This window comes from Bombina bombina, chromosome 8 (genome assembly GCF_027579735.1).
Source record: "Bombina bombina isolate aBomBom1 chromosome 8, aBomBom1.pri, whole genome shotgun sequence".
Taxonomy (NCBI): domain Eukaryota; kingdom Metazoa; phylum Chordata; class Amphibia; order Anura; family Bombinatoridae; genus Bombina; species Bombina bombina.
Window position 1 is genome coordinate 262,625,063 of NC_069506.1, and position 25,181 is coordinate 262,650,243.

The 25,181-nt window shown below is 41.1% G+C and overlaps 1 protein-coding gene across 9 annotated transcripts in view; it reads left to right on the forward strand.

Moving 5' to 3' along the window:
* LOC128639111 (tRNA selenocysteine 1-associated protein 1-like) overlaps positions 1–25,181 on the forward strand; it is a 159,151-nt gene that overhangs the window by 67,370 nt on the left and 66,600 nt on the right. For 6 of the 9 annotated variants that reach the window (XM_053691270.1, XM_053691272.1, XM_053691277.1 and 3 more), the window contains one exon: positions 20,519–20,572. The exons of the other annotated variants lie outside the window; for them this stretch is intronic. In XM_053691270.1, coding sequence (XP_053547245.1) covers positions 20,519–20,572 — 54 coding nt within the window. The remainder of the gene's footprint in view (positions 1–20,518; positions 20,573–25,181) is intronic. 9 annotated transcript variants of the gene reach the window in all.

The following is a 25,181-nucleotide window of genomic DNA, read 5'->3' on the forward strand; positions in this document are numbered from 1 at the left end:
TTCAGAGTATTGTCTCTCAAGGGTACCGAATAGGTTTCAGAGTAAGACCTCCTGTTAGAAGGTTTTTTCTCTCACGCATCCCAGTAAATCCAGTAAAGGCTCAAGCTTTCTCTTGTAAGGTGTATCCAGTCCACGGATTCATCCTTTACTTGTGGGATATTCTCCTTCCCAACAGGAAGTGGCAAAGAGAGCACACAGCAGAGCTGTCCATATAGCTCCCCCTCTAGCTCCACCCCCCAGTCATTCTCTTTGCCGGCTCTAAGCAATTGTAAGTGTAAAGTGAATGTGGTGTTAGAAACTTCTGTTGAACAGATTTGTAAGGCAGCGACTTGGTCTTCGCTGCATACTTTTTCCAAATTTTCCAAATTTGATACTTTTGCTTTTTCGGAGGCTATTTTTGGGAGAAAGGTTTTACAAGCAGTGGTGCCTTCCGTTTAAGGTACCTGTCTTGTTCCCTCCCTTCATCCGTGTCCTAAAGCTTTGGTATTGGTATCCCACAAGTAAAGGATGAATCTGTGGACTGGATACACCTTACAAGAGAAAACAGAATTTATGCTTACCTGATAAATTTATTTCTCTTGTGGTGTATCCAGTCCACGGCCCGCCCTGTCATTATAAGACAGGTGGTTTTTATTTTTAAACTACAGTCACCACTGCACCCTATGGTTTCTCCTTTTTCTTCCTAACCTTCGGTCGAATGACTGGGGGGTGGAGCTAGAGGGGGAGCTATATGGACAGCTCTGCTGTGTGCTCTCTTTGCCACTTCCTGTTGGGAAGGAGAATATGCCACAAGTAAAGGATGAATCCGTGGACTGGATACACCACAAGAGAAATAAATTTATCAGGTAAGCATAAATTCTGTTTTTCTGAAGTGTGTTTCAGACCTGGAGCTTTCAGGGGTAATCATACCAGTTCCGTTTCAGGAACAGGGTCTGTGGTTTTATTCAAATCTTTTCATTGTCCCAAAGAAAGAAAATTCTTTCAGGCCAGTTCTGGATCTGAACATTTTGAATCGTTATGTAAGAGTGCCAACTTTCAAAATGGTGACTATAAGGAATATTCTGCCTTTTGTTCAGCAAGGGCATTATATGTCCACAATAGACTTACAGGATGCTTATCTTCATATTCCGATTCATCCAGACCATTATCAGTTTCTGAGATTCTCTTTTCTAGACAAGCATTACCAATTTGTTGCTCTTCCGTTTGGCCTAGCGACAGCACCAAGAATCTTTTCGAAGGTTCTCGGTGCCCTACTCTCTGTAATCAGAGAACGGGTATTGAGGTATTTCCTTATTTAGACAATATCTTGGTACTAGCTCAGTCTTTACATTCTGCAGAATCTCACACAAATCAACTAGTGTTGTTTATTCAAAGACATGGTTAGAGGATCAATTTACCAAAAAGTTCTTTGATTCCTCAGACAAGGCTCACCTTTTTAGGTTTCCAGATAGATTGTGTCCATGACTCTGTCTCTAACAGATAAGAGACAATTAAAATTGGTTTCAGCTTGTCGGAACCTTCAGTCTCAGTCATTCCCTTCAGTGGCTATGTGCATGGAAGTTTTAGGTCTCATGACTGCAACATCGGACGCGATCCCCTTTGCTCATTTTCATATGAGACCTCTCCAGCTTTGTATGATGAACCAATGGTGCAGGGATTATACAAAGATATCACAATTAATATCCTTAAATCCCAATGTTCGACTCTCTCTGACTTGGTGGTTAGATCACCATCGTATAGTTCAAGGGGCCTCTTTTGTTCGTCCAACCTGGACTGTGATCACAACAGATGCAAGTTTTTCAGGTTGGTCCAGCTGTCTGGGGATTTCTGACAGCACAAGGGGTTTGGAAACCTCAAGAGGCAAGGTTACCAATCAATATTTCTCTTGTTAAGTGTATCCAGTCCACGGATCATCCATTACTTGTGGGATATTCTCCTTCCCAACAGGAAGTTGCAAGAGGATCACCCACAGCAGAGCTGCTATATAGCTCCTCCCCTCACTGCCATATCCAGTCATTCTCTTGCAACTCTCAACAAAGATGGACGTAGTAAGAGAAGAGTGGTGTATTATAGTTAGTTTTTTAACTTCAATCAAAAGTTTGTTATTTTTAAATGGTACCGGAGTGTACTGTTTCATCTCAGGCAGCATTAGAAGAAGAATCTGCCTGTGATTTCTATGATCTTAGCAGAAGTAACTAAGATCCACTGCCGTTCTCACATATTCTGAGGAGTGAGGTAACTTCAGAGGGGGAATGGCGTGCAGGTTTTCCTGCAATAAGGTATGTGCAGTTAACATATTTCTAGGGATGGAATTTGCTAGAAAAATGCTGCTGATACCGGATTAATGTAAGTTAAGCCTTAAATGCAGTGATAGCGACTGGTATCAGGCTTATTAACAGAGATACATACTCTTATAAAAGTGTAATATAAAACGTTTGCTGGCATGTTAATCGTTTTTATATATGTTTGGTGACAAAACTTATTGAGGCCTAGTTTTTTTCCACATGGCTGGCTTGATTTTTGCCTAGAAACAGTTTCCTGAGGCTTTCCACTGTTGTAATATGAGTAGGAGGGGCCTTTTTTAGTGCTTTTCTGTGCAGATAAAAATACTGACAGAGACATTCAGCTTCCCTCTGCATGATACAGGACATCTCTGAAGGGCTCAAAAGGCTTCAAAGTCGTGTTTGAGGAGGGTAACAATCACAGTAGACTGTGGCAGTTGTTGTGACTGTGTTTAAAAAACGTTTTTGTCATTTATTATTCTCTTTTTGTTATTAAGGGGTTAATCATCCATTTGCAAGTGGGTGCAATGCTCTGCTGACTTGTTACATACACTGTAAAAATTTTGTTAGTGTAACTGCCTTTTTTCACTGTTATTTCAAATTTTGTCAAAATTTGTTTCTCTTAAAGGCACAGTAACGTTTTTTATATTGCTTGTTAACTTGCTTTAAAGTGTTTTCCAAGCTTGCTAGTCTCATTGCTAGTCTGTACAAACATGTCTGAAACAGAGGATACTTGTTCATTATGTTTAAAAGCCATGGTGGAGCCCCATAGAATGTGTACTTAATGTATTGATTTCACCTTAAACAGTAAAGATCAGTCTTTATCTATAAAAGAATTGTCACCAGAGGGGTCTGTCGAGGGGGAAGTTATGCCGACTAACTCTCCCCACGTGTCGGACCCTTCGCCTCCCGCTCAAGGGACGCACGCTAATATGGCGCCAAGTACATCAGGGACGCCCATAGCGATTACTTTGCAGGACATGGCTGCAATCATGAATAATACCCTGTCAGAGGTATTATCCAGATTGCCTGAATTGAGAGGCAAGCGCGATAGCTCTGGGGTTAGACGAGATACAGAGCGCATAGATGCTGTAAGAGCCATGTCTGATACTGCGTCACAATATGCAGAACCTGAGGACGGAGAGCTTCAGTCTGTGGGTGACGTCTCTGAATCGGGGAGACCTGATTCAGAGATTTCTAATTTTAAATTTAAGCTTGAGAACCTCCGTGTATTGCTTGGGGAGGTATTAGCTGCTCTGAATGACTGTGACACAATTGCAGTGCCAGAGAAATTGTGTAGGCTGGATAAATACTATGCAGTGCCGGTGAGTACTGATGTTTTTCCAATACCTAAAAGGCTTACAGAAATTATTAGTAAGGAGTGGGATAGGCCCGGTGTGCCCTTTTCCCCACCTCCTATATTTAGAAAAATGTTTCCAATAGATGCCACTACACGGGACTTATGGCAGACTGTCCCTAAAGTGGATGGAGCAGTTTCTACTTTAGCAAAGCGTACCACTATCCCAGTTGAGGACAGTTGTGCTTTTTCAGATCCAATGGATAAAAAATTAGAGGGTTACCTTAAGAAAATGTTTATTCAACAAGGTTTTATTTTACAGCCCTTTGCATGCATTGCGCCTGTCACTGCTGCGGCGGCATTCTGGTTTGAGGCCCTGGAAGAGGCCATCCATACAGCTCTATTGACTGAAATTGTTGACAAGCTTAGAACTCTTAAGCTAGCTAACTCATTTGTTTCTGATGCCATTGTTCATTTGACTAAACTAACGGCTAAGAATTCCGGATTCGCCATCCAGGCGCGTAGGGCGATATGGCTCAAATCCTGGTCAGCTGATGTGACTTCAAAGTCTAAATTACTCAACATTCCTTTCAAGGGGCACACCTTATTCGGGCCTGGTTTGAAAGAAATTATTGCTGACATTACTGGAGGTAAGGGTCATACCCTTCCTCAGGACAGGGCCAAATCAAAGGCCAAACAGTCTAATTTTCGTGCCTTTCGAAATTTCAAGGCAGGTGCAGCATCAACTTCCTCTGCTTCAAAACAAGAGGGAACTTTTGCTCAATCCAAGCAGGCCTGGAAACCTAACCAGTCCTGGAACAAGGGCAAGCAGGCCAGAAAGCCTGCTGCTGCCTCTAAGACAGCATGAAGGAGCGGCCCCCTATCCGACAACGGATCTAGTAGGGGGCAGACTCTCTCTCTTCGCCCAGGCGTGGGCAAGAGATGTTCAGGATCCCTGGGCGTTGGAGATCATATCTCAGGGATATCTTCTGGACTTCAAAGCTTCTCCTCCACAAGGGAGATTTCACCTTTCAAGATTATCTGCAAACCAGATAAAGAAAGAGGCATTCCTAAGCTGCGTACAAGATCTCCTTGTAATGGGAGTGATCAATCCAGTTCCGCGGACGGAACAAGGACAGGGGTTTTATTCAAATCTGTTTGTGGTTCCCAAAAAAGAGGGAACCTTCAGACCAATTTTGGATTTAAAGATCCTAAACAAATTCCTCAGAGTTCCGTCATTCAAGATGGAAACTATTCAAACCATTTTACCCATGATCCAAGAGGGTCAGTACATGACCACAGTGGACTTAAAGGATGCCTACCTTCACATTCCGATTCACAAGAATCATCATCAGTTCCTGAGGTTTGCCTTTCTAGACAGGCATTACCAATTTGTAGCTCTTCCATTCGGGTTGGCTACAGCCCCAAGAATTTTTACAAAGGTTCTGGGCTCACTTCTGGCGGTCCTAAGACCGCGAGGTATAGCGGTGGCTCCTTACCTGGACGACATCCTGATACAGGCGTCAAGCTTTCAAATTGCCAAATCTCATACAGAGATAGTTCTGGCATTCCTGAGGTCGCATGGGTGGAAAGTGAACGAAGAAAAGAGTTCTCTATCTCCTCTCACAAGGGTTTCCTTCCTAGGGACTCTAATAGATTCTGTAGAAATGAAAATTTACCTGACGGAGTCCAGGTTATCAAAACTTCTAAATGCTTGCCGTGTTCTTCACTCCATTCCGCGCCCCACGGTGGCTCAGTGCATGGAAGTAATCGGCTTAATGGTAGCGGCGATGGACATAGTGCCATTTGCGAGCCTGCATCTCAGACCGCTGCAATTATGCATGCTCAGTCAGTGGAATGGGGATTACACAGATTTGTCCCCTCTACTAAATCTGGATCAGGAAACCAGAGATTCTCTTCTCTGGTGGTTATCTCGGGCCCATCTGTCCAAGGGTATGACCTTTTGCAGACCAGATTGGACAATTGTAACAACAGATGCCAGCCTTCTAGGTTGGGGTGCAGTCTGGAACTCCCTGAAGGCTCAGGGTTCATGGACTCAGGAGGAGAAACTCCTCCCAATAAATATTCTGGAGTTAAGAGCAATATTCAATGCTCTTCTGGCTTGGCCTCAGCTAGCAACACTGAGGTTCTTCAGATTTCAGTCGGACAACATCACGACTGTGGCTTACATCAACCATCAAGGGGGAACCAGGAGTTCCCTAGCGATGTCAGAAGTCTCCAAGATTATTCGCTGGGCAGAGACTCACTCTTGCCACCTGTCAGCGATCCATATCCCAGGTGTAGAGAACTGGGAGGCGGATTTTCTAAGTCGTCAGACTTTTCATCTGGGGGAATGGGAACTCCATCCGGAGGTGTTTGCTCAATTGGTTCTCCGTTGGGGCAAACCAGAATTGGATCTCATGGCGTCTCGCCAGAACGCCAAGCTTCCTTGTTACGGATCCAGGTCCAGGGACCCAGAAGCAGCACTGATAGATGCTCTAGCAGCGCCTTGGTTCTTCAACCTGGCTTATGTGTTTCCACCGTTTCCTCTGCTCCCTCGTCTGATTGCCAAAATCAAACAGGAAAGAGCATCGGTGATATTGATAGCGCCTGCGTGGCCACGCAGGACCTGGTATGCAGACCTAGTGGACATGTCATCCTTTCCACCATGGACTGTGCCTCTGAGACAAGACCTTCTAATACAAGGTCCTTTCAATCATCCGAATCTACTTTCTCTGAGACTGACTGCATGGAGATTGAACGCTTGATACCTTAATACAAGCACGAAAGCCTGTCACCAGGAAAATTTACCACAAGATATGGCGTAAATATCTTCATTGGGGTGAATCCAAGAATTACTCATGGAGTAGGATTAGGATTCCTAGGATATTGTCCTTCCTCCAAGAGGGTTTGGACAAAGGATTATCAGCTAGTTCTTTAAAGGGACAGATTTCTGCTCTGTCCTTTTACACAAGCGTCTGGCAGAAGTTCCAGACTTTCAGGCATTTTGTCAGGCTTTAGTTAGAATTAAGCCTGTGTTTAAACCTGTTGCTCCTCCATGGAGCTTAAACTTGGTTCTTAAAGTTCTTCAAGGGGTTCCGTTTGAACCCCTTCATTCTATTGATATCAAACTTCTTTCATGGAAAGTTCTTTTTCTGATGGCTATTTCCTCGGCTCGAAGAGTCTCGGAGTTATCTGCCTTACATTGTGATTCTCCTTATCTGATCTTTCATTCAGATAAAGTTGTTCTGCGTACAAAACCTGGGTTTTTACCTAAGGTGGTTTCTAACAAGAATATCAATCAAGAGATTGTTGTTCCATCATTATGTCCTAATCCTTCTTCAAAGAAGGAACGTCTTTTGCATAATCTAGACGTAGTCCGTGCCTTGAAGTTTTACTTACAGGCTACTAAAGATTTTCACCAAACACCTAACCTGTTTGTTGTTTACTCTGGACAGAGGAGAGGTCCGAAGGCCTCGGCAACCTCTCTTTCTTTTTCGCTTCGGAGTATAATCCGTTTAGCCTATGAGACTGCTGGACAGCAGCCTCCTGAAAGGATTACAGCTCATTCTACTAGAGCTGTGGCTTCCACCTGGGCCTTTAAAAATGAGGCCTTTGTTGAACAGATTTGCAAGGCTGCAACTTGGTCTTCGCTTCATACTTTTTCCAAATTTTACAAATTTGATACTTTTGCTTCTTCGGAGGCTGTTTTTGGGAGAAAGGTTCTACTGGCAGTGGTTCCTTCCGTTTAAGTTCCTGCCTTGTTCCTCCCATCATCCGTGTACTTTAGCTTTGGTATTGGTATCCCACACGTAATGGATGATCCGTGGACTGGAAACACTTAACAAGAGAAAACATAATTTATGCTTACCTGATAAATTTATTTCTCTTGTAGTGTATCCAGTCCACGGCCCGCCCTGTCCTTTTCAGGCAGGTCTAAATTTTAATTAAACTACAGTCACCACTGCACCCTATGGTTTCTCCTTTCTCGGCTTGTTTCGGTCGAATGACTGGATATGGCAGTGAGGGGAGGAGCTATATAGCAGCTCTGCTGTGGGTGATCCTCTTGCAACTTCCTGTTGGGAAGTAGAATATCCCACAAGTAATGTATGATCCGTGGACTGGATACACTACAAGAGAAATAAATTTATCAGGTAAGCATAAATTATGTTTTTAGAACTCCGTGCTATCTTCAGGGCTCTTCAGGTGTGGCCTCTGTTGAAGAGAGAACCGTTCATTTGTTTTCAGACAGACAATAACACAACTGTGGAATATGGCAATCATCAGGGTGAGACTCGCAGTCCCCAAGCCATGAAAGAAGTTTCTTGGATACTTGCTTGGGCGGAATCCAGCTCCTGTCTAATTTCTGCGGTTCATATCCCAGTTATAGACAATTGGGAAGCGGATTATCTCAGCCGTCAGACTTTACATCCGGGGGAGTGGTAGCTCCATTCAGATGTGTTTTCTCAGATTGTTCAGATGTGGGGTCTTCCAGAAATAGATCTGATGGCTTCCCATCTAAACAAGAAACTTCCCAGGTAACTGTCCAGCTCCAGGGATCCTCAGGCGGAAGCATTGGATGCATTAGCTGTTCCTTGGTGTTACCAACCTGCTTATCTTCCCGCCTCTAGTTCTTCTTCCAAAAGTGATTTCCAAAATCATCATGGAACAATCGTTTGTGTTGCTGGTAGCTCCAGCATGGCCTTACAGGTTTTGGTATGCGGATCTTGTTCGTATGTCCAGCTGCCAACCTTGGCCACTTCCATTAAGGCTAGACTTTCTGTCTCAAGGTCCGTTTTTCCATCAGGATCTCAAATCATTAAATTTGAAGGTATGGAAATTGAACGCCTAGTGCTTAGTCATAGAGGTTTCTCTGACTCAGTGATTAATACTATGTTACAGGCTTGTAAATCTGTTAATAGGAAGATTTATTATCGAGTTTGGAAGACTTATATTTCATGGTGTTTGTCTCATAAATTCTCCTGGCATTCTTTTAGAATTCCTAGAATTTTACAGTTTCTTCAGGATGGTTTGGATAAAGGTTTGTCTGCAAGTTCCTTAAAGGGACAAATCTCTGCTCTTTCTGTTTTATTTCACAGAAAGATTGCTAAGCTTCCTGATATTCACTGTTTTGTACAGGCTTTCGTCCATATCAAGCCTGTTATTTAATCAATCTCTCCTCCTTGGAGTGTTAATTTGATTTTGAAGGCCTTACAGGCTCCTCCTTTTGAGCCTATGCATTCTTTGGACATTAAACTACTTTCTTGGAAAGTTTTGTTCCTTTTGGCCATCTCTTCTGCTAGAAGAGTTTCTGAATTATCTGCTCTTTCTTGTGAATCTCTTTTTCTGATTTTCCATCAGGATAAGGCAGTTTTGCAGACTTCATTTAAATTCTTACCTAAGGTTGTGAAGTCTAACAACATTAATAGAGAAATTGTTGTCCCTTCTTTGTGTCCTAATCCTAAGAATTCTTTGGAGAGATCCTTACATTCTTTGGATGTTGTAAGAGCTTTGAAATATTATGTTAAAGCTACTAAAAATTTCAGGAAGACTTCTAGTCTATTTGTTATCTTTTCTGGTTCTAGGAAAGGTCAGAAGGCTTCTGCCATTTCCTTGGCATCTTGGTTAAATCTTTTGATTCATCAAGCTTATTTGGAGTCGGGTCAGGCCCTGTCTCAGAGAATTATAGCTCATTCTACTAGATCAGTCTCCACTTTGTGGGCTTTTAAGAATGAAGCTTCAGTTGATCAGATTTGCAAAGCAGCAACTTGGTCTTCTTTGCATACATTTACTAAATTCTACCGTTTTGATGTATTTGCTTCCTCGGAAGCAGTTTTTGGTAGAAAAGGTTTTCAGGCAGCTGTTTCAGTTTTATTCCTCTGCTTATGTTTGAGTTTTTTCTTTTCATTATGAGAATAAACTTATATTTTGGGTTGTGGATTTATTTTTTTTCAGCGTAAAATGGCTGTTATTATTTTATCCCTCCCTCTCTAGTGATTCTTCTGTGGAGTTCCACATCTTGGGTATTACTATCCCATACGTCACTAGCTCATGGACTCTTGCCAATTACATGAAAGAAAACATAATTTATTTATGAACTTACCTGATAAATTCATTTCTTTCATAGTAGCAAGAGTCCATGAGACCCACCCTTTTTATGGTGGTTATGATTTTTCGTATAAAGCACAATTATTTCCAAATTCCTTTGTTGATGCTTTTTACTCCTTTCTTTATCACCCTACTACTTAGCTATTCGTTAAACTGAATTGTGGGTGTGGTGAGGGGTGTATTTATAGGCAATTTGAGGTTTGGGAAACTTTGCCCCTCCTGGTAGGATTGTATATCCCATACGTCACTAGCTCATGGACTCTTGCCAATATGAAAGAAATGAATTTATCAGGTAAGTTCTTACATAAATTATGTTTTTTTTTTCTAGAGAAAACAGACCAGGTTTGGATAGCCTCTCCTCATAGCTTAAATTCTCAATTCCCCTTATTAGTTTTGTGGCCCTTCTCTGAACTTTTTCTAAGTCTGCAATGTCTTTTTTTGAGACTGGTCTATATTCAAGGTGAGATCGGACATCTCCTATATAGCAGCACGGATAAAACAGGGCTCAACCTAAAATATATATATGTGCACAATATTGCTCCTAAAGGAGTATTCTAAAGGATAGGGAATATTTAACCCCAGCGTCCAAAGTAGCCGAAAGTGGCATCTGTTAGGTGCTATTGCAAAGTCAAAGCACCTGTGTAAATAGACCGGTCTTACATCAGTATAGTGGGATAGCTTAATGACAGCGTGGATCGCAACACTGTAAGCGATTATCTCCTCAGTCACGGAGTACATTTTCAGTGCCTTATTTATGCCGATGATAGATCCGGGAGCTTACCAGCCTCTCTCAGCGTTGGTGTTTCCTTTGGACGTCACAGAATCATGTGTCTGTTAGACTTGTCACAGACCTCCAAGGTCAGAGGTTAGATCTTATAACTGGAGGCTGGATCGCTCTCAAAGATTATCGATTACAATAGTGTGACCATCCGCTCTTAGTACATATAGCACGCAGGATGGAGATGCGCAGTTGTTATTTATTTCTTTATTTCTCTTTAAACTTGGTATCAGCAGGCAGTGAGGAACTCCGGTTCACAAGCCAGTGTCAAGGTGGATTCCCATATTGGTAGTTTGCACAAAAGTCCACGCTTTCAAAGTAAGCGATTTGCAAAAAGAGTATTTTTTCTTTCACTTTCAAATACACTTAAAGGGACAGTATACACTCATTTTCATATAACTGCATGTAATAGACACTACTATAAAGAATAAGATGCACAGATACTGATATAAAAATCCAGTATAAAATGGTTTAAAAACGTACTTAGAAGCTTTCAGTTTAGCTCTGTTGAAAAGGCAGATGGAAAGCCCACTGCAAGTGGGAAATAAGAGCCTCCCCCTTCTTTGGATATGTAAAGACCCTTTACACAAACAGGAGCAAACTCGAGAAGGCAGCTGACGGTATTCAAATAAAACTTTGGGGCTTGGTTAGGAGTCTGAAAATCAGAGCAATGTTATTTAAAAATAAGCAAAATTATACATTTCTTTAAAAAACAAACTTTATGGGCTTTATAAATAGATCATCTACAAAACATTTATGCAAAGAAAAAAAGAGTGTATAATGGCCCTTTAATTGCTCCATGTCAGTGTAAAAAAGACGGCTTTAACATCAACGTGTTTCTCCCTGCATGAGGGGTTTATCTTACTTTTGGTTTAACTTCTCTTATTTTGTTATTCCATTTACCTTTAGCATTTGTAGCGCTCTCACACTTATATTTCTTTCATGTAATTAGCAAGAGTCCATGAGCTAGTGACGTATGGGATATACATTCCTACCAGGAGGGGCAAAGTTTCCCAAACCTCAAAATGCCTATAAATACACCCCTCACCACACCCACAATTCAGTTTTTACAAACTTTGCCTCCGATGGAGGTGGTGAAGTAAGTTTGTGCTAGATTCTACGTTGATATGCGCTCCGCAGCAAGTTGGAGCCCGGTTTTCCTCTCAGCGTGCAGTGAATGTCAGAGGGATGTGAGGAGAGTATTGCCTATTTGAATGCAGTGATCTCCTTCTAAGGGGTCTATTTCATAGGTTCTCTGTTATCGGTCGTAGAGATTCATCTCTTACCTCCCTTTTCAGATCGACGATATACTCTTATATATACCATTACCTCTGCTGATTCTCGTTTCAGTACTGGTTTGGCTATCTGCTATATGTAGATGAGTGTCCTGGGGTAAGTAAGTCTTATTTTCTGTGACACTCCAAGCTATGGTTGGGCACTTTGTTTATAAAGTTCTAAATATATGTATTCAAACATTTATTTGCCTTGACTCAGAATGTTCAACTTTCCTTATTTTCAGACAGTCAGTTTCATATTTGGGATAATGCATTTTGATTTGATCATTTTTTCTTACCTTAAAATTTGACTTTTTCCCTGTGGGCTGTTAGGCTCGCGGGGGCTGAAAATGCTTCATTTTATTGCGTCATTCTTGGCGCGGACTTTTTTGGCGCAAAAATTCTATTTCCGTTTCCGGCGTCATACGTGTCGCCGGAAGTTGCGTCATTCTTTGACGTTATTTCGCGCCAAAAATGTCGGCGTTCCGGATGTGGCGTCATTTTTGGCGCCAAAAAGTATTTAGGCGCCAAATAATGTGGGCGTCTTATTTGGCGCGAAAAAATATGGGCGTCACTTTTGTCTCCACATTATTTAAGTCTCATTTTTTATTGCTTCTGGTTGCTAGAAGCTTGTTCTTTGGCATTCTTTCCCATTCCTGAAACTGTCATTTAAGGAATTTGATCAATTTTGCTTTATATGTTGTTTTTTCTCTTACATATTGCAAGATGTCTCACGTTGCATCTGAGCCAGAAGATACTACAGGAAAGTCGCTGTCAAGTGCTGAATCTACCAAAGCTAAGTGTATCTGCTGTAAACTTTTGGTAGCTATTTCTCCAGCTGTTGTTTGTATTGATTGTCATGACAAACTTGTTAAAGCAGATAATATTTCCTTTAGTAAAGTACCATTGCCTGTTGCAGTTCCCTCAACATCTAAGGTGCAGAATGTTCCTGATAATATAAGAGATTTTGTTTCTGAATCCATAAAGAAGGCTATGTCTGTTATTTCTCCTTCTAGTAAACATAAAAAATCTTTTAAAACTTCTCTCCCTACAGATGAATTTTTAAATGAACATCATCATTCTGATTCTGATGACTCCTCTGGTTCAGAGGATTCTGTCTCTGAGGTTGATGCTGATAAATCTTCATATTTATTTAAAATGGAATTTATTCGTTCTTTACTTAAAGAAGTTCTAATTGCTTTAGAAATAGAGGATTCTGGTCCTCTTGATACTAATTCTAAACGTTTAGATAAGGTATTTAAAGCTCCTGTGGTTATTCCAGAAGTTTTTCCTGTTCCTAATGCTATTTCTGCAGTAATTTCCAAAGAATGGGATAATTTGGGTAATTCATTTACTCCTTCTAAACGTTTTAAGCAATTATATCCTGTGCCGTCTGACAGATTAGAATTTTGGGACAAGATCCCTAAAGTTGATGGGGCTATTTCTACCCTTGCTAAACGTACTACTATTCCTACGTCAGATGGTACTTCGTTTAAGGATCCTCTAGATAGGAAAATTGAGTCCTTTCTAAGAAAAGCTTATCTGTGTTCAGGTAATCTTCTTAGACCTGCTATATCTTTGGCTGATGTTGCTGCAGCTTCAACTTTTTGGTTGGAAACTTTAGCGCAACAAGTAACACATCGTGATTCTCATGATATTATTATTCTTCTTCAGCATGCTAATAATTTTATCTGTGATGCCATTTTTGATATTATCAGAGTTGATGTCAGGTTTATGTCTCTAGCTATTTTAGCTAGAAGAGCTTTATGGCTTAAAACTTGGAATGCTGATATGGCTTCTAAATCAACTTTACTTTCCATTTCTTTCCAGGGTAACAAATTATTTGGTTCTCAGTTGGATTCCATTATTTCAACTGTTACTGGTGGGAAAGGAACTTTTTTACCACAGGATAAAAAATCTAAAGGTAAAAACAGGGCTAATAATCGTTTTCGTTCCTTTCGTTTCAACAAAGAACAAAAGCCTGATCCTTCATCCTCAGGAGCAGTTTCAGTTTGGAGACCATCTCCAGTCTGGAATAAATCCAAGCCAGCTAGAAAGGCAAAGCCTGCTTCTAAGTCCACATGAAGGTGCGGCCCTCATTCCAGCTCAGCTGGTAGGGGGCAGGTTACGTTTTTTCAAGGAAATTTGGATCAATTCTGTTCACAATCTTTGGATTCAGAGCATTGTTTCAGAAGGGTACAGAATTGGTTTCAAGTTGAGACCTCCTGCAAAGAGATTTTTTCTTTCCCGTGTCCCAGTAAATCCAGTAAAAGCTCAAGCATTTCTGAAATGTGTTTCAGATCTAGAGTTGACTGGAGTAATTATGCCAGTTCCAGTTCCGGAACAGGGGATGGGGTTTTATTCAAATCTCTTCATTGTACCAAAGAAGAAGAATTCTTTCAGACCAGTTCTGGATCTAAAAATATTGAATCGTTATGTAAGGATACCAACGTTCAAGATGGTAACTGTAAGGACTATCTTACCTTTTGTTCAGCAAGGGAATTATATGTCCACGATAGATTTACAGGATGCATATCTGCATATTCCGTTTCATCCAGATCATTATCAGTTCCTGAGATTCTCGTTTCTGGACAAGCATTACCAATTTGTGGCTCTGCCGTTTGGCCTAGCTACAGCTCCAAGAATTTTTACAAAGGTTCTCGGTGCCCTGCTGTCTGTAATCAGAGAACAGGGTATTGTGGTATTTCCTTATTTGGACGATATCTTGGTACTTGCTCAGTCTTTACATTTAGCAGAATCTCATACGAATCGACTTGTGTTGTTTCTTCAAGATCATGGTTGGAGGATCAATTTACCAAAAAGTTCTTTGATTCCTCAGACAAGGGTAACCTTTCTGGGTTTCCAGATGGATTCAGTGTCCATGACTCTGTCTTTAACAGACAAGAGACGTCTAAAGTTGATTACAGCTTGTCGAAACCTTCAGTCACAATCATTCCCTTCGGTAGCCTTATGCATGGAAATTCTAGGTCTTATGACTGCTGCATCGGACGCGATCCCCTTTGCTCGTTTTCACATGCGACCTCTTCAGCTCTGTATGCTGAAGCAATGGTGCAAGGATTACACGAAGATATCTCAATTAATATCTTTAAAACCGATTGTTCGACACTCTCTAACATGGTGGACAGATCACCATCGTTTAATTCAGGGGGCTTCTTTTGTGCTTCCGACCTGGACTGTAATTTCAACAGATGCAAGTCTCACAGGTTGGGGAGCTGTGTGGGGATCTCTGACGGCACAAGGAGTTTGGGAATCTCAGGAGGTGAGATTACCGATCAATATTTTGGAACTCCGTGCAATTTTCAGAGCTCTTCAGTTTTGGCCTCTTCTGAAGAGAGAATCGTTCATTTGTTTTCAGACAGACAATGTCACAACTGTGGCATACATCAATCATCAAGGAGGGACTCACAGTCCTCTGGCTATGAAAGAAGTATCTCGAATCTTGGTTTGGGCGGAATCCAGCTCCTGTCTAATCTCTGCGGTTCATATCCCAGGTGTAGACAATTGGGAAGCGGATTATCTCAGTCGCCAAACGTTGCATCCGGGCGAATGGTCTCTTCACCCAGAGGTATTTCTTCAGATTGTTCAAATGTGGGAACTTCCAGAAATAGATCTGATGGCGTCCCATCTAAACAAGAAACTTCCCAGGTATCTGTCCAGATCCCGGGATCCTCAGGCGGAGGCAGTGGATGCATTATCACTTCCTTGGAAGTATCATCCTGCCTATATCTTTCCGCCTCTAGTTCTTCTTCCAAGAGTAATCTCCAAGATTCTGAAGGAATGCTCGTTTGTTCTGCTGGTAGCTCCGGCATGGCCTCACAGGTTTTGGTATGCGGATCTTGTCCGGATGGCCTCTTGCCAACCGTGGACTCTTCCGTTAAGACCAGACCTTCTGTCACAAGGCCCTTTTTTCCATCAGGATCTGAAATCCTTAAATTTAAAGGTATGGAGATTGAACGCTTGATTCTTGGTCAAAGAGGTTTCTCTGACTCCGTGATTAATACTATGTTACAGGCTCGTAAATCTGTATCTCGAGAGATATATTATAGAGTCTGGAAGACTTATATTTATTGGTGTCTTTCTCATCATTTTTCTTGGCATTCTTTTAGAATACCGAGAATTTTACAGTTTCTTCAGGATGGTTTAGATAAGGGTTTGTCCGCAAGTTCTTTGAAAGGACAAATCTCTGCTCTTTCTGTTCTTTTTCACAGAAAGATTGCTATTCTTCCTGATATTCATTGTTTTGTACAAGCTTTGGTTCGTATAAAACCTGTCATTAAGTCAATTTCTCCTCCTTGGAGTTTGAATTTGGTTCTGGGAGCTCTTCAAGCTCCTCCGTTTGAACCTATGCATTCATTGGACATTAAATTACTTTCTTGGAAAGTTTTGTTCCTTTTGGCCATCTCTTCTGCTAGAAGAGTTTCTGAATTATCTGCTCTTTCTTGTGAGTCTCCTTTTCTGATTTTTCATCAGGATAAGGCGGTGTTGCGAACTTCTTTTGAATTTTTACCTAAAGTTGTGAATTCCAACAACATTAGTAGAGAAATTGTGGTTCCTTCATTATGTCCTAATCCTAAGAATTCTAAGGAGAAATCGTTGCATTCTTTGGATGTTGTTAGAGCTTTGAAATATTATGTTGAAGCTACGAAATCTTTCCGTAAGACTTCTAGTCTATTTGTTATCTTTTCCGGTTCTAGGAAAGGCCAGAAAGCTTCTGCCATTTCTTTGGCATCTTGGTTGAAATCTTTAATTCATCTTGCCTATGTTGAGTCGGGTAAAATTCCGCCTCAGAGAATTACAGCTCATTCTACTAGGTCAGTATCTACTTCCTGGGCGTTTAGGAATGAAGCTTCGGTTGACCAGATCTGCAAAGCAGCAACTTGGTCCTCTTTGCATACTTTTACTAAATTCTACCATTTTGATGTATTTTCTTCTTCTGAAGCAGTTTTTGGTAGAAAAGTACTTCAGGCAGCGGTTTCAGTTTGAATCTTCTGCTTATGTTTTTCGTTAAACTTTATTTTGGGTGTGGATTATTTTCAGCAGGAATTGGCTGTCTTTATTTTATCCCTCCCTCTCTAGTGACTCTTGTGTGGAAAGATCCACATCTTGGGTAGTCATTATCCCATACGTCACTAGCTCATGGACTCTTGCTAATTACATGAAAGAAAACATAATTTATGTAAGAACTTACCTGATAAATTCATTTCTTTCATATTAGCAAGAGTCCATGAGGCCCGCCCTTTTTTTGTGGTGGTTATGATTTTGTATAAAGCACAATTATTCCAATTCCTTATTTTATATGCTTTCGCACTTTTTTATCACCCCACTTCTTGGCTATTCGTTAAACTGAATTGTGGGTGTGGTGAGGGGTGTATTTATAGGCATTTTGAGGTTTGGGAAACTTTGCCCCTCCTGGTAGGAATGTATATCCCATACGTCACTAGCTCATGGACTCTTGCTAATATGAAAGAAATGAATTTATCAGGTAAGTTCTTACATAAATTATGTTTTTGTTTTTTATTACCATTTTCTGTCCCAATCTGAGGGTTTTTAAGACTAGTGAGGAGTCTGGTATTTGAGCCTAGAGCACAGTCCTACTATATTATTAGATATACTCAAGGTGAGGTCTTACCAGGGATTTATATAGTGACAGAATTATGCTTTCCTCCATTGCATCAATGCCTTTTTTAATACATGCTAGTATCTTATTAGCCTTAGAAGCCACTGTCCTGCATTCTGCACAGATCTTTAGCTTGTTATCTATTAATACTCCCACATCCCTTTTCACCCCTGTTTGGCTAAGTCTAGTCCTATTTATAATAATAGATTGCCTGCTGTTCTTTACTTCCAAAATGTACAACCTTGCATTTTCCAGTATTAAATCCCATTATCCATTTACCTGCCCATACTTCTAATTTTTTGTAGATCCCCTTGTAAAGCAACTTCATCCGTCACTGATTTAATGACCTTACACAACTTTGTATGATCTGCAAAATTAGAGATGTTGCTATTTTAATCCTTGCTCCAAGTCATTCATTAAATATTAAAAAGAACAGGGCGCAGTACTGATCCCTGGGGAACTCTTTGTTTAATCTGAGTATGATCCGTTTACTACTACTCGTTGCTCCCCATCTTTTATCCAGTTATTTATCCATGAGCTAACATTTTCAGCTATTCCCAGTCCCTTCATTTTGTACATTAATCTCTCATGTGGCACTGTATCAAACACCTTTACAAAATCCAAATCAACTGATTCTCCTTTATCTATATTTTTACTTACGTAAAATCTAATAAGATTAGTTTGACATGATCTATTTCTCATAAAACCATGCTGATTTGAACTCATAATCTTGTTTACACAAATATACTCATCAGTATAATCCCTTATAATACCTTAAAGCATCTTCCCCACTATTGATGTCAGACTAACTTGTTTAATGCTTCCTGGATCAGCCCTGCTTCCCTTTTTTAAAAAGTGGCACCACATCAGCTTTACGCCAGTTCTTGGGTACTATGCCTGAGTAGAGGTTTGGCTATAACAGAGGGGGATGCTACTAGTGGTGTTCCTCAGGGGTCTGTTCTGGGGCCTGTTTTGTTTAAAATATTTATCTGTGATATCAGCAAAGGGCTACAGGGGAAAGTATGTCTGTTTGCAGATGATACAAAAATTTGTAACAGAGTGGATGTTTCAGGGGGGGTAGATAAAATGAGAAGTGATATACAACAATTGGAGGATTGGACAAACGACTGGGATCTAAAGTTTAACACAGCAAAGTGTAAATTAATGCATTTAGGGAAGAAAAATTCAAATGTTAATTACAGACTCAATGACACTTTACTGACTGTTACAGATGAGGAACAGGATTTGGGAATTATTATTTCAGATGATTTAAAACTTAGTAAACAATGTAGCAATGCAGCGAGTAAGGCTAGCAGAATGCTTGGATGTATTGGTAGAGGTATTTGCAGCAGAAATAGTAAGGTTCTTATGCCACTATATAGATCATTAGTTAGGCCTCATCTTGAGTATTGTGTGCAGTTCTGGAGACCATATCTTCAGAAGGATATTAACAAATTTGAATCTGTGCAAAGGAGGGCTACCAAAATGGTACATGGTCTAAAAAATAAAACTTACCAGGATAGGCTCAATGACCTAAATATGTATAGCTTAGAGGAGAGAAGGGAAGGAGGTGATATGATAGCAACTTTCAAGTATGTTAAAGGGCTTAGTAAAACTGAGGCTGTGGGTATTTTACATAAAATGGTAAATTCAAGAACAAGGGGTCATGATCTCAAGCTAAAGGGTAGTAGATTCAGGAGTAATTTGAGGAAGCTTATTTACAGTAAGAGTGATTGATTTATGGAATAAACTTCCTCAAGAGGTAGTAATGACAAACACTGTGGGGGACTTTAAAAATGCCTGGGACAAGCATAAGGCTATCCTACGAACTAGATAAGTTTATACTGTTAGGTAAGGTCGGGCAGACTTGCTGGGCCTATGGCTCTTATCTGCCATCAATATTTATGTAGTGCTGTATTCCCGGTGTATTCCAGGTGCATTAGTTTCTCTTCTCTCTCTTCAGTTATCTCCCAGACCCTATGTGGTAAAGCTATGTGCAATCTGGAAAAAGATCCGTGGATAAATGTTGTGTCCATAAGTAAACAACTCTATTTAGGAAATTATTGACTAGTTTTATTGAATTAACTCTTGATACACTTTGTTGAAATTTAGCTCCATTCCATGAGAGCACAAAACCCCTATTTGTAATCTTCCCCTTGTGTTGCTAATCCTTACCTTGAGTTTCTCTTACAACAGTCTAATTGGACCCCACATCTTTTAACCCTTTTTGTACAGGATCTCCTTTTGCATCTCTAACACAATACCGCAACCCTTTATGATTTTTTTCTCCACATGGAATTCTGATTGAAGTGAGATGAATTAAAGGGATATGAAACCCATTTTTTATTTCATGATTCAGACAGAGCATGCAACAACTTTCTAATTTACTTCTATTACAGGTTTCACATATTCTTTGTTCTCTTGGTATATTTTGTTGAAAAGCAGGTATGTAAACCCCGGAGAGTATATGTGTTTGGAGCACTATATGATAGCATTTTTGCAAGAATGTTATTCATTTGCAAGAACCCTAGATTACAGAACTATTTCCTGACACCTACCTAGGTATATGTTCAACAAAGAATACCATGAGAACTAAGGACATTTGATAAAAGTACATGGGGAACTTATTTTTTATTTTTAATTATATGCTCTATCTGAATCACAAAATTTTTGGGGGGGTTTTATTTCCCTTTAATGTCAGAACTGAGATCATGCTCTATTGTCTAATCACATTTATTAACCAGAAAAGATGAACGGCATAGGGTTTATTCCACCATGGTTAGCAACAGTAGGTTTAGGGAATCAGCAAATACCACAATATTTTTAAGTAAAACTGGTACCTATATACTATGCTGAAGCTGCTTATCTGATAGACATTACAAATGGCTGTAGATAAACACATTATTTAGCGGCATAAATAGAGCTGGCTGATTGAGATATAATTCCAAAATTGGTGACACGCAAATCTGCGTTGCTTAAAAAAGAAAAAATTTTTTTGTAACTCTACTGGGATTTTGCCTTTGGTTGAGTTGTCTGTGAGTTTTAAACATTTAAATATGTATTGAAATATGTAGTACTGAGGATTTGGGTAACTGTCTTATCTGATGCAAGTACCTACTTTCTCTGTTACATGATCTAAAGCTCCACTGCCTGATGCTTCTGTATGTGTGAACAATTCAGCGCCCTCCTCCAGTGGTAAGTTTTATTATTCCTGTCCATACATAGAAGGTTCTTATCTGAAAAGCAGCTTTGAAAGTGTGTTTAGATTTGTGAGGGAATAGCAAATATTCATTTTAAATTCTGTGCCATTTTCAAAATTCAGACACATGAGAAACGGTAGATCTTATACATAAAATGCCATTTATAATTTTCTCATGTTTGTTCCTGATAGAGAGGGTGAAAGATAGGATACAACACATATCATGCTTTATCATAAATAGGGGAAATAGTGTCTATTATCAAAGCCTCAGAGTGTTTGTTAGCTGACCCAGAAAACGTTCTGTTGGCAGGTGTACTGTCACAAGCCATACTGGTCATAACGTCACATATTTGTCTTGTGTATTCTAGCTGAAGGTACTGCAGATGTGATGACAGTGGAAGCTAATATGTGGAGCTGTGATTGAAATATTGGGTTGCAAATGTCATTTAGAAACCAAGTGTTTGCCGGTTACCTTTTATGGCTAATATGCTGATAGCACCTAGATTTCATAATTTCCAAGTGTTCAAAAAGGTACAGTATAGTTCTTCCATACAGTTATAGAATCAGATTAGCAAGGTCTTTCTACTTTACTGGCGTTTCAGTTTTTTCATTTCTCAAGATAATCCATACTCAGAGACGCATTTTGGCCAGATATTCTAAATGAAAGTAAGAGGGCATGGTCATTAAAGCTAATTTGATATTACACCTGACATGAATTCCCTAGTAGGAGCACATCTGTTGCTATTTCTTTCTAATGACACAGTTAGTCCACGGATCATCAGTAATTATTATTGGGAATATCACTCCTGGCCAGCAGGAGGAGGCAAAGAGCACCACAGCAAAGCTGTTAAGTATCACTTCCCTTCTTGATTGCGTCTCTGGGAGCTCCGGATCGTCTATAAATCCTTAATCCGGTTGCACCTCATCAAAGAGTGCTGAGGTGAAGAGGCTGCCTGAGGTCTTTTATTGTGCTGTTGCTGCAGTTAAAATTAAGATTATGTTTAAAATTTAATGTGACAGTAACGTTTTTTTGAGAAACAATTTTAAAGCAGTTTTTTTTAAGAGAGTTAAAACAGTTTTTCTTTAATTTGTCGGGTTACTGGGTAAGATGGACCAAGAGGCCCTGCAAAACGTTACATGTAGCTTGTGTTTTGATTCAAATGTGGAACCACCAATCCCTTTTTGTCCTTCTTGTATTAAAAGAACATTACATTACAGGGATAGACTTTTTGATTCTGAGCCACCATTAACTAAGGCGGATGCTGTTCAGCGTTCTCATGTTCAAGAGATGCCGCAGCTTTCTTCTTAAGTGTCCCAAACATTATCGTCCACACATGCAGTGCCCTGCGCTTCCTCTCACACTCCGGTTGGTAGCAAAACATTGCTACCCACATATCTTCTGCGGTAACTGATGCGCTGTCGGCTTTTCCCATGCTGCAGGGAAAGCGCAAGAGGAAATGTAAGGAATCAGTGAGTAAGGTTTCTGACACAGTCGTGGCTATTCCGAATGTTCCCTCCCAGAAGTCTGAGGAGGAAGATACTTCGGTAGCATCTGAAGGTGAAATCTCAGACTCAGACAGTGTAATTCCTTCTTCTGATGCTGAAGTTGTATCCTTCAGGTTTAAGCTGGAACACCTCCGTTTGTTACTTCAGGAGGTTTTGGCTACCTTGGACGACTCCGACACGACTGTCGTGGTCAATCCTAAGAAGTCTAGTAAGCTAAACCAATACTTTCATGTACCTTTGGCAGTGGAGGTTTTTCCTGTACCAGACCGGGCTACATAGATTATTGCTCAGGAATGGGAGAGACCTGGTATCCCTTTTTCTCCATCCCCAATTTTTAAGAAGATGTTTCCAATAGCTGACTTTATCAAGGAGTCTTGGCAGACGGTCCCCAAGGTGGAAGGGGCAATTTCTACCTTGGCTAAGAGAACCACTATCCCCATTGAGGATAGATCTTCTTTTAAGGATTCTATGGATAAGAAGTTGGAAGGTTTACTTAAAAAGATGTATGTACACCAGGGTTTACAATGGCAACCTGCATTATGTATTGCTACCGTCATAAATGCGGCAGCATACTGGTTTGATGCGCTGTCTGATTCGATTCAGAGAAATACTCCCCTTGAAGAGATCCAGGATAGGATCAAGGCTCTTAAATTGGCCAATTCCTTTATTACGGATGCTTCCCTACAAGTTAATAAGTTGGGAGCAAAGATTTCTGGCTTTGCCGTACTGGCCCTCAGAGCTTTATGGTTGAAGTCCTGGTCTGCAGATTTGTCATCTAAGTCTAAGCGTTTGGCAATTCCCTACAAGGGTAAGACCTTGTTTGGCCCGAGCTTGGCTGAAATTATTTCAGACATTACGGGAAGAAAGGGACATTTCCTCCCTCAGGATAAGAGGAATAAGCAGAAAGGACATCAGAGTAATTTTCGTTCCTTTTGAAACTTTAAAGGTAAGCCTTCTTCTCCCTCTGCCAAGCAGGAACAGTCCAAGCCTTCCTGGAAGTCCAATCAGTCTTGCAATAAGGGGAAGCAATCTAAGAAGCCCATTAATGACTCAAAGTCAGCATGAGGGGTCTGTCCCCGATCAGGGAGCAGATCTTGTGGGGGGGGCAGACTTTCCTTCTTCGCTCAGGCCTGGGTTTGTTTTGTTACGGATCCCTTGGCGGTGGACATCGTGTCCCAGGGATACAAACTAGAGTTCAAGACCTTTCCTCCCAGGGGCAGGTTTCTGCTCTCAAGATTATCTGTAGACCAGATAAAGAGAGAGGCGTTCTTAAACTGTGTCAGAGACCTTTCTGACCTGGGAGTGATAGTTCCTGTTCCAATGCAGGAACAGGGTCTGGGATTCTACTTCAATCTGTTCGTGGTTCCCAAAAAATAGGGAACTTTCAGACCGATTTTAGACCTCAAGAGTCTAAACAAGTTCCTCAGAGTACCATCATTCAAGATGGAAACTATTCGTTCCATTCTCCCCTTGGTTCAAGAGGGTTAATTCATGACGACAGTAGATTTAAAGGCTGCGTACCTGAATGTTTCCATCCACAGGGATCATCACAGGTTTCTGAGGTTCGTGTTTCTAGACAAACACTTTCAGTTTGTGGCTCTTCTATTCGGCCTTGCCACAGCTCCCAGAATTTTCTCAAAGGTCCTGGGAGCACTGTTGGCGGTGATCTAGTTGTGGGGCATTGCAGTGGTGCCTTATCTGGACGACATTCTTGTTCAGGCACCATCTTTTCAACAAGCAAACTCCCACACGGATATGTTATCTTTTCTGCGCTTTTGGGAAAAGAGTTTGGACGCTTGGGAAAGAGTTCCTTGATTCCAGCTACAAGGGTAGTGTTCTTGGGAACTATAATAGATTTCTTATCAATGAAAATATTTCTGACGGAGGTCAGAAGAACAAAGCTCTTCGACACTTGTCTTGCCCTTCAGTCCTCTTCTCGGCCGTCAGTGGCCTAATGTATGGAGGTAATTGGTCTGATAGTAGCTGCCATGGACATCATTCCGTTTACTCGGTTCCATCTCAGGCCTCTGCAGTTTTGCATGCTCAAACAATGGAACGGGGATTATGTGCAGATCTGTCTCCAAGATTAGAACTGGATCAGGCGACAAGAGATTCTCTTCCTTGGTGGTTGTCTCAGGAACATCTCTCCCATGGAGCCTGCTTCCGCAGACTTACCTGGGTGATTGTGACCACGGATGCCAGTCTGCTGGGATGGGGAGCAGTCTGGGGCTCGCTAAAGGCTCAGGGGATATGGACTCGGGAGGAGTCGGTTCTCTCCATAAACATCCTAGAGCAGGCCTCAGCTTCAGCCCGGTTTATCAGGTTCCAGTCGGACAACATAACTTCAGTGGCTTACATCAACCATCAGGGAGGAACTCTGAGTTCCTTGGCCATGACAGAGGTATCCAAGATTATTCAGTGGGCAGAGACCCACAACTGCTGTCTATCTGTGATCCACATTCCAGGAGTGGACAACTGGGAAGCGGATTTTCTGAGCAGACAGACCTTTCACCCGGTGGAGTGGGAACTCCATCCGGAGGTGTTTTTCAATTTGATTCTCAAATGGGGACAGCCGGAGCTGGATCTCATGGCATCTCGACAGAATGCCAAGCTCCTGAGGTACGGGTCGAGGTCAAGGGATCCTCAGGCTGTACTGATAGATGCTTTGGTGGTCCCTTGGAATTTAAGTCTAGCATACCTATTTCCTCCGTTCGCTCTCCTTCCACGGATCATTGCTCGAATCAAACAGGAGAAGGTGTCAGTGATCCTCTTTGATCCAGCGTGGCCTCGCAGGATCTGGTATGCAGACCTAGTGGAGATGTCTTCTCTTCCATCTTGTTTCTCTGAAGCTGACTGCTTGGAGATTGAACGCTTAATTCTATCTAAGCGCGGGTTTTCAGAGTCATTCATTGAGACCTTGATTCAGGCTCGTAAGCCTGTGACTAGAAAGATTTACCACAAGATATGGTGCAGATATCTGTTCTGGTGTGAATCCAAGGGGTTCTCGTGGAGTAGAGTCAGGATTCTTAGAATTTTGTCCTTTCTCCAGGAGGGTACTTTGACGAGTCAAATATCGGCCTTATCTATTTTGTTGCATAA